At 39.2% G+C, this 11,040-nt stretch overlaps 1 protein-coding gene across 1 annotated transcript; it reads left to right on the plus strand.

Moving 5' to 3' along the window:
* Positions 1 to 288: 288 nt before the first annotated feature.
* On the plus strand, positions 289 to 768 carry LOC145274874 (protein CFDP2-like; the record flags this gene model as incomplete). Its single annotated transcript, XM_080127488.1, has 1 exon — positions 289 to 768. A coding segment is annotated over one exon (480 nt), but the record flags the coding sequence as incomplete, so codon positions are not given.
* Between the last annotated feature and the right edge of the window lie 10,272 nt (positions 769 to 11,040).

The raw sequence follows: 11,040 nt of genomic DNA on the forward strand, positions 1-11,040 counted from the left end.
AGCCGAATGTCTTCACTGTGGCGGCCAATGGGTGATGGCCGTTCTGTGCAAATATGTGTGCAATTGCGCAGCTCGTGTCCTCCATTGGTGGCAAAGCAGCCCTATTTAGGGATAGCACTGCTTTCCCCATGTATGGGGAAGGGGCGATAAAAGGAGCCCTAAACATTGCTCGTACACATTCACCTTGACAGTGAACTGCAGCTGTCGGGGTATCCAGTTTGCAGTCGAAATATATATAAATTAAGTAAGAAATTTAATATTGGATCGTGGAATATTCGCACCCTCCAGGAAAATCCTAATGCACCAGAACGTAAAACAGCGTTGATATCTCGTGAACTTAAGAAATATAAGATCGATATTGCGGCACTCAGTGAAACACGCCTTGCTGGTGTCTCTCAATTTAAGGAGGAAAAGGGTGGCTATGCCTTTTTCTTCAAGGGTAGAGGGCCTGATGAGTCTCGCCTCTCTGGTGTGGGATTTGCCGTAAAATCAGAACCAGCCAAATCACTGAAATCTCTTCCCAAAGGTCTATCGGACCGCATTATGACTTTGACCCTTGAGTTGGAACTTGAAACTCGGGTTACACTTGTAAGCTGCTATGCACCAACAATGAGCAGACCGGATGAGGAGAGAGATGAATTCTACCAACAACTACGAGAAGTAATCGGTGGTATTCGCCATAAGGACAAACTCATTTTGATGGGCGACTTTAATGCTCGGGTCGGTTCTGACTTCCAATCATGGAAAGGGGTTCTGGGGCATCATGGCGTTGGTAGAATGAATGAAAATGGTCTTCATTTGCTCTCCCTCTGCAGAGAATTCAATATGACCACCACTAACACAGTTTTTCAACAGAAAAATTGTCGCAAAACCACATGAATGCACCCTCGTTCAAACAGCTGGCATATGATTGACTATGTCATCACTAAGAAACGTGATTTTCGTGACTTCAAAATAACGCGCTCCTTCCATACAAGCTGTTACCTATCAGATCATGCCCTGCTACGTAGCAAGGTGTCTCTGAGTCTTTGGCGCAGACAGGTAAAGAAGTCATCTATTCCAAAAACGTATTAATGCATTGTCGCTTAAGAATACTGAAACTCGAACAATACTTTCTGACAAGTTGGATGAAAATTTGGATGGTGTAGAAATAACTGACAACATAGAAGCGTCCTGGGAAGCGCTACGAAATATCACCCATTCCACTGCCCTGGAAGTGCTGGGCTTACCCATACGGAAGCACCAGGATTGGTTTGATGACCAGGATATAGAAGCCCAAGATCAAATTCAGAAAATGCATCAAGCTCACAAAGCATGGATTGACGACCAAAACTCTACTGAAAAAAGATTGCCATACAAAACCTGCAAAGGGAAAGTGCAGAGGACACTACGACAGATGAAAGAGAAATGGTGGACCGCACACGCAGAAGCTGTTCAGTCAGCATTCAACAGAAAGGACACAAAAGCCTTTTATGAAGGTATAAGGAAGGTTTTCGGTCCTCAAGAATCAGGAGTTTCGCCAATTTTAGCAGAAGACGGGACATTGCTGACAGACAAGGACAATATCTTGAGACGCTGGAAGGAACATTTTGAAACAGTGTTAAATTCTTCTTCGGTAACAGACGATGAGATTATAAACTCAATTGAGCAGGTTCCCGAGAGATCAGAACTATCCGTGTTACCAACTCTCCCAGAAGTCCTTGCAGCAGTTGAACAGATATCATTGGGTAAAGCACCAGGAAATGACGGTATACCACCGGAAGTCTACAGATATGGTGGCCATAAACTGGCCAGAAAGCTACATGCACTTTTCGTGTCCATTTGGACATCTGGAAAAGTCCCACAGGACTTTAAAGGTGCATCAATTTACCATCTTTATAAAAATAAAGGCTTGAGGAATTCCTGTGACAATCATTGTGGCATATCTCTGCTCTCAATTGCTGGAAAAATCATGGCCAGACTAATAATCAACAGATTAATCAGACATCTTGTAGATGAGATATATCCCGAATCGCAGTGTGGTTTCTGCTCTCTTCGGGGTACAATAGATATGATCTTTTCTCTGCGACAGGTCTCTGAGAAAGTTCGAGAAAAGAACCAAGAGCTATACATAGTGTTCATTGATCTTACTAAAGCCTTTGACACTGTCAACCGAACTGCCCTATGGAAAATCCTTAAGAAAATTGGTATACCTGACAATATGCTCAAAGTTATAACATCCTTCCATGATGGCATGAAGGCTTCAGTGATGTCCAATGGGGACTCTTCTGAGCCTTTCAATGTGACCAATGGAACAAAACAAGGTTGTGTAATGGCTCCAGTACTATTCGCCCTTTACTTCTCTGTTATGCTGAAATATGCATTTGCAGATGTTGACACTGGCGTTCATTTCCAATTCCGTACATATGGTGGGATTTTTAATCAACAACGCTTCAAAGCGAAAACATTTCTCCGAAGAACCATTATAAGAGATTTGATGTTTGCAGATGATGCTGCCCTTGTCGCGACTTCTCGGGAGGAGGCTCAACATCTTGTAAATCGGTTTTCTACTGCATGTAAAACCTTTGGCTTGACAATCAGTATAAAGAAAACGGAAGTCATCTACCAGCCACCACCTACACCAAAACAAGTACAGGGTGTTAAACAGAAACAAACCGTGCACAATTTTCCTCAGATATCGATTCAGGTAGATGGGAAAAACCTGAAGTATGTTAACAAGTTTACATGAAGTGTGGTTGAAGTGTGATTGATTCAAATGCATCTCTTGACCATGAAGTTATCAACCGTATCTCCCGGGCAAGCAGCGCCTTTGGCAAGCTGCACACAAGATTATGGAATGTTCGGGGTTTAAGCCTGAAGACAAAAATTCATGTATATAAGGCTGTGGTACTGTCCACACTTTTGTATGCCTCGGAGACGTGGACCCCGTACCGAAAACAAATTTCGCAACTTGACGTCTTCCATAAGAGATGTCTACGTGCCATTTGCGGTTTTACTTTGAAAGACAAAATATCAAATGCGAAATTATTCACACTTTGTAAAATCAGCAACATCGAAAGCTTCTTAATCCAGTCGCAGCTTCGATGGGCGGGTCATGTGATGCGAATGGATGATGATAGGATACCGAAGCAACTCCTGTATGGCCAATTAGATAGAGGCCGTCGAAACGTGGGACGACCATGGTTGCGTTACAAAGACAAAATAAAGTCTAATTTGCAGGTTCTAAATATTGAATATAACAACATTGAGCTAACTGCAAAAGACAGAAGGAAGTGGATAGAAATGTGTGACAGAAAAATCAAGGAGTTTTCGGCGTTTTGCATCGAAAACTAAAAGAAGCGAGAGTCAAGTCAAACAATAATACTGAGTAGTGTGGAGCTAAATTCTCGCATTTATATGTCTGTCACCACTGCGGTCGCCATTGCAAGTCTCTAGCAGGACTAAAGTGTCACATACGTCTAAGTGAATGTCGACACGCTGTGTTCTAGACCTTCAGGTCAATTGTCGGAGTCTGATACGTCGAAAATCGACGGAGAGTCCATCATATATATATATATATATATATATATATATATATATATATATATATATATATATATATATATATATATATATATTAAACATTAAATCAACAAATGTATTCGTTTATATTTCCTATATTGCAACATAAAAAAATAAATTATATTTTAAAAATTCATTTTTACTGCTACAATACAACCGTACAAGAAACATAAACGAATAGCAGTTATTGCCGGTGTATTTTTTAGTTCTACATTTACACGTTCCCTCTCTCTCTTTCTCTTTCTCTCTCTCTCTCTCTCTCACACACACACACACACACACACACACACACACTTTGTACCTATTTATTTGCCTCCCCACGAGGGCAGTTTTAGTCACGAGGCCAGATTTCTTATTGTGTTGAAAATCCAGCTCCCAAAAAAGGCGTACTCCTGATAGGAATAAAAATCGCCTGAGTCTTAAAGGATTTCTCCTTTATTGATCAAGGACAAAAACGGTGAAATGTAGTTCACCCTCTGTTTCTCTCCCTCTCTTTTTTTCTCTCTCTATCTCTCTCTCCATCCAACTCTATCCTACTTTTCCCCCTCTCTCTATATCTTTTTCTATCATCCTCTCAATCTCTCTTTGAGCTCCTTTCTCTTTCCTTCTCTCTCTTCTTCTATCCCTTTCCCTCTCTGTCTCTAACATTCCCTCTCTTTTTCTGTATGTCCCTGTCTCTATCTCTCTCTCAGTCCCTCTATCTCTCTCTCTCTCAATTTCCTCCTTTTCCTTATTTTCCTCTCTCTTTCTCTTTTTCTATTACTATCTCTTTATCTTCATCTCTATCTATCCCTCTCTAATCCCTCATCCTATTTTAGCCACCTAAATTACGTACAATGAAAAGGGCATTGTCAAAACTTTGAAAAATCCTATTTTAGTCACCTAATTTACTTACTGTGGATAAGGTATTGTCAAAACTTGGATAAATCCTATTTTAGTCACCTGATTTACTTACAGTGAATTTTGGCAACAGAATGACATAGCCTTAGTTCTTGCTTCATGCAGAATAGCTGCGACCTTACTACCAGGTAGAAGAACTGCTCCTTCTGCTCTGAAATTACTATTAAGCATTCAAGTTTTCAAAACTCCCATATTCAATATCTCCAAAACATCCAGCATGGAAAAAATATTGCAGAAATGTAAATTATTGTTTGGGATTAATGCGCAATAGCACACAAAAAAAAACAAACATTTGAGGCTTTTGATCGGTCCTTGCAAGGTTTGCGTGGCAATATCAGACCATTTGGGAATGCAGTAATATTGCTTGCAGATTTCAGACAAACGTTACCTGTAATTACTCAATCAACAATAGCAATAACAATCTACATAAAATGCTTCCCTCTAATAATGTGAAGACATTAAATTTAACCCAAAATCCGCGTGTCCAGTTGCAAAACGATTGATCCGCAGCGAAATTTTCTCATCAATTGTTGGAAATTGGGAACAGAAAAGTGCCGGCTGATCCGAGTTAAGGGCGGATTTCGTTGCTTCTGTAATTTAGTTACATCAAAAGAAGAGTTGATAAAAAGATTTTTCCAGATATTCAAATTAATTATAAGAATTCCAGTTGGCTGAGTGTACATTTGTGTATTATATATATATATATATATATATATATATATATATATATATATATATTTGTTTCCTTATTATGGCTGAGTGTACATTTGTGTATTATATATATATATATATATATATATATATATATATATATATATATATATACACATATATGTTTGCTTATTTTTTCTTATTGCAGTTTTTACTTAAAACTCGAAACATCTGAACTTTTGCTATTTCTCTTGTTTTAAATCTTTTTTGTCAAATATGCCTGGTCTTAATCTAAACCAGTCCTTAAATTGGATTCTCCAATCTAAAAACATAAGCCGACTTCACAATTTCCATTATTGGAACTTAATTATAAGGTGAAGCTCGAAGGTTCTACCTCGAGGTATCTAAAGCAAAAAAAAAAACAAAAAACAAGACAAAACAAAACAAAAAAACTTCAACGGAGGGGAAACTATCTTCAAGTACTATCCTAAACTGGGAATGGGGCAAAGGACTTATACTAAGTAGATATTAATAAGTCCCTCTTACCCTTTATTTTTTTAATGGAGAGTTGATAATGCAGTAGATGTGTTATCGACAGATCAAGTAACTCTCGCTTCTCCTTTTTTGTCCCTCAGTCTTTATTTCCAATGAGTGATGTTTCTGACAAAGGGTGAAGAAAAAGCTGTTTCCCAGATCGGTAGTACTTCGTGAACAGTAGTCTGAAATGCCGGAAATTCTCTGTCTCTATGTCTATCCTTGCAGCCATGTCACTAGTAAGGGTGCTGGAGGTAAACGTTTTCATCTGAGCTGACGTTACCCGCCTGATAGTCTGGGACCCGAACCTTGGATTAACCATGAAGGAGGCTATCATATCAGCAGGTGCAAAGTACTGGGGCTGCTGTATTGCCATTTGGTGAATGGATTCTGGACCATGCAGTAGTCTCTATTGGGGCCTCTCGATGCCATACTAGTGGGTAATTGTTATCATGTGCTACAAAAAAAAAATTCCCGTCTTTTCTCTCTTACTTTCCTTCTCTGTTCTGCTCTAACCAAGTATGCTAACCTGTTCCACAAATCCCAAAATCCTCAACATGAAATATCTAAAAAAAAAAAAAAAACACGAATAAACCATGAACCCCATCCTCCAACGTAGACCCCTACTACCATGTCTCCTTCTCAAACATCAGGGGGTCTACGTTCCAACATTCTAGAGGTTGAAACCTAATTACAGAAGATGAAACCGGACATATTCTTTCTCAGCGAAATTGGAATAGGGCCGACCACCTCCCTAGATGAGTTCATAATTAAAGGATACTCTTACTTAACATCTAAATCTGACCCCCAACATCGCCATGGACATGGAATATGTGCCTACATTAAAGATGACTTCCCATGTGGCAGGGATATCTCCAGAGAAGACCCTAATTTACCTTATATGTGCTTCCGGGTTGCATTTTCTTACACCACTGCATTTATATTTGCCCTCTATCGCCCCCACAACAGCGGAGTTACTATCTTTAAGAGTATATCGGAGAAAATTGACCACATCCTGTCTGCTCATCCCTCGTTGATTTCAATGTCCATAATGTGGAATGGCTGACTCACTCAAATAAGACTGATGATGATAAAAATGAAATATAATAAGTCTCCAGACGTACCCCTCCACCGTACTGTATGCCGATACTCTATGGCTGACTGGGATAGCTTCCATACATTCATATCTGATCTACCTCTCCATTCCATGTTTAAAAAGGATGTATCCTCTATAGTATCAGACCTGACCGAATGATTACTTGTAGGCATAGACCGATTCATAGCATTCAAAAAATTCCAACAAAAACCTAACAGCCAGCCATGGTTCTCCCCTGAATGTGCTGCTGCCATCGCACACAGAAATCACTTTTTCCATAGCTACCAACATAATAGATGCACTGAGACTAAAGCTGTTTTCAGGATCGCCAGCAACCACTGTAAAAGAGTAATAAAAAATGCAAGAGAGCTATATGCTCAATACATTTAGTCCAAAGTAGCTGAGCAGCGGTTTGGTTCCCACCAGTTTTGGCAAATAGCAAATAGGATCCTGAACAGAAGCATGCATTCTATCCCAACCATCTTGTCAGCATCCGACAAGGCCACACTATTTGCCAAGAACTTTGCAGCAAATTCTACCCTATGCGACGAAGGCCATCAACTCCCCATATTTCCTCCTATACCACACAACACGCTAGGTAACATACAAATATCTGTATGTGAAGTCGCCAAACTAATGAAGAACCTTGATTCCAGTAAAGCAACTGGTCCTGACGGTATTCCAATTATAGTGTTAAAACAGCTACAACCAGAGCTTGCCCCCATACTTACCAAACTGTTTAAGCGTTGCCTTAAGGAGAAGTGCTTTCCAACACACTGGAAAAACTCATCAGTATGCCCTGTATTTAAGAATTCAGGTGATAAGTCATCCCCTTCTCAGTACAGACCAATGAGTCTCCTGTGTGTCATAAGTAATTTGTTGGAATCCATATTAAATAGAGAAGTGGTCAACCACCTCAGCAGAAATAACCTTCTTAGTGACATGTAATATGGTTTCCGTTCTGGTAGATCTACAGCAGACGTGCTAACGGTTATATCTCATAGGATTACTGAATCTCTCAACAAAGGCTTCCTTTCTAGGGCAATTGCTCTTGACATATCAACGGCCTTCGATAAGGTATGGCATAAAGGCCTACTTCACAAGATTTTCAGTTACGGTATAAGTGGAAATGTTTTCTTAATCATTAAATAATTTCTCTCTGATAGGCTCATAAGAGTAGTGGTTGATGGGCAGAAATCAGAGGTCCACAGTATTAATGCTGGAGTCCCTCCGGGGTCCATACTGGGCCCAACTCTCTTCTTGATCTACATCAATGATCTTCCAAAACACATACTAAAATCATTCGTTGACATCTATGCTGATGACACGATCATCTATGGCAACACATAAAAGGCCGTAAATGACAATGTTCTCTCTGATTCTCTCTCTCCGCAGATCTTGAGCGCGTGGTACAGTGGGGGAAGAGGTGGCTGGTTACCTTTAATGCATCTAAAACCAAGCTCCTATCATTACATCATCAACGCTCTGATCTCCATGTGGCATCAATTGAAATGGATGGCTCTCGTCTAGGGGACGCCCCATGTTTTGATGATTTTCTGGGTTTGACCTTTACTCCTGATCTGAAATGGAACACATACATCAAGTCTGTTGCCAAGGACGCTGGGGAAATGGTGGGATCCTTCTACCGCTCCAGAAGATATCTCACTAATGATGCAATTCTCTATCTATATAAAAGCCAAGTACGTCAAAGGATGGAATAATGCTGCCACATCTGGGCATGAGCTGCTAAAAAACAGCCTACCCTGCCTTGACAGAGTACAAAATAGACTTCGTGGCTTGGTGGGGGATTCCCTTTTCTCTTCCCTGCAACCTCTCTCCCACAGAAGAGACGTTGCGAAACTGTCTCTGTTTTATCCTTATTTCCATGGCAAGTGCTCGTCTGAGCTCCATTCTCTGGTCCCTCCCCTCGCCAATCTTTCACGAAAAACACCCGACAAACTGAAACCACTGTCAATAATATTCTCCACTCTTTATCCGTGCCTAAATCAAAACGTAGATTCCATGAACAAATCTTCTTTCTTAGAACTGCACACCTGTGGAACTCTCTGCCGCTTGCCTGTTTCCCTCCCGACTTTAACCTGGATGTCTTCAAGTCCAACACAAACAAATTCCTGATGAACCGCCCCCTTAAGTAATGACACTTTATCAAATCTGCAATACTAACTATTACTACGATACTATCCCATTGATTACTGTACACACAATAACCCTTATCCCAGAGTGGCTTCTGGGCCTTGATAAGTGGTGACCTCCATGTAAAAAAAAAGCTCAAAACAAAGACGTCTATGAACTTACCGATATTATTCAGCTTAATATTCAAAGTAAGGCAATCACACGCAAGTCCGTCGACAATGTTGTGGAAGCAAATGAAGTGAATGATCCAACAGAATTTTTGAATTCACTAGATTTGCCAAGGAATCCATCGCATGTACTGAAATTGAAAATTGGCGTTCCAATTATCATTTTGCGAAATCGGCTTGGGTTATAGCTTGTCACAATAATCACGTCCCTTGTTCGAGACGAAATAGGTTCGTCCCACTCTCGGATTTCGCCGCGGTTTGCTTGATCTGTGTTAGTTAATAGATTTTTTTGCGTGTGGCGCGTTTGCTCAGTTGGTAGAATGCATGCAAGAGGCTCGAGTTTCGAATCTCGAGTTCGGATGTTTCTAAATGAGCCCAAAATGAGAGCTAAACTCTAATCTTGGACTTCATGGTTCTTGTGACCTGTGGAAATAATTATATATCCTGTAACATTCTGAATTCACACACACACACACACACATATATATATATATATATATATATATATATATATATATGTGTGTGTGTGTGTATGTGTGTGTGTGTGTGTGCGTGTGTGTGCGTGTGCGGGTAAATAAATTGAATATTGAAATGCTCTTATCTTTGGTTCTATATAAGAAAACTACATTATTTAAATTACATTTTTACCCCAAACAGGACACGTTGCCACTTTGATGTAGGGGGCTACTATCAGGGATCTAAGTTGCAGGGATACTATGTAGGGAGTTTAGTAGCAAGATGTTTGTTTACATTACACTTGAACTTCTGCATGTCAGTACAGTTGGGGAAGCTGTAAACCGGAAGAGAATTCCAAAGTCTGGAAGTTCTGGGGAAGAAGCTATTAGAGTAGAAGGCCTTCTGATATCTAGTGATTTCTACTGTGTAGGGGTAGGCTTTTTGAAGATTATAAAACAATTTTATGGTTCAAATTTTATGGCAATTGGTAAAACAGGAACTTATATTTCCAAACCAATGTCCTGACAAGCCATTAAGGGGGTCATTCATCATACAAAAACTATTTACGGCACTTTTTACAGCCATAAATGTTTCGGTAAAGTTGCAAAAAGTCTTTTAAAATTATAACTTTTATAAGTTTTCGAGGGTGTCGAAAACAGAAATACCGTTTAAAATTCTAGGAAACGAGTCGTTTCTAAGATATGAAGAAATTATAGTTCAAAAATATTTCTGATGTGTTATATCTCCCTTCTTTGGTTTTCATACATAAAGTAAATGTCACAGTATATAACGATTATTTGATACTGGAGATATTCATAATTCTATCCTATTTCCAAAAGAGAGGTGATATAAAACATGAGAAATATTTGGAATCAAGTCTCCCCCGGCTGTTATTTCAGATAATTTGACACCATAGCAGCAAGTTTTAGTCTCCTCGTGATCAAGGCCAGAGGTTTCGGGGATATATATATATATATATATATATATATATATATATATATATATATATAAATTAAAAAATATATATATTTTGATTTATATAGACAAATATTACATAGTCGATACCCTGAACTCATTCGACGTAATAAAGTCTGTGTACCGCTGAAAGCTTCTGGTTCTCAAATGGAAAAATTGAGGAAATATATATATTTTTTTAATAAAAATAAAACGTTAAATTTAAAAGGGAAGGGTGGTAGGTTAAATGACATTTTAGACTCCAAACATAAAAAGGGATAGGGGGGAAGAACGTCATGGCTTAACAGGATAAAAAAAGAACACACACACACACACACACACACACACACACACACACACACACACACACACACATATATATATATATATATATATATATATATGAAAGTTTTAAAAGCCAAAAACAATGCGAAGAAAGACCGGAATCATGAGAGTAAAGAAAAGAAAAACTCTCATGATTCCGGTCTTTCTTCGCATTGTTTTTGGCTTTTAAAACTTCCATATATTCCTTTACCAACAATGCTTCAAGCAAACTACTACCTACTC

Source organism: Euprymna scolopes, unplaced genomic scaffold, assembly GCF_053919585.1.
Source record: "Euprymna scolopes isolate OS-2025 unplaced genomic scaffold, ASM5391958v1 sca499, whole genome shotgun sequence".
In the NCBI taxonomy this organism is placed as follows: Eukaryota; Metazoa; Mollusca; class Cephalopoda; order Sepiida; family Sepiolidae; genus Euprymna; species Euprymna scolopes.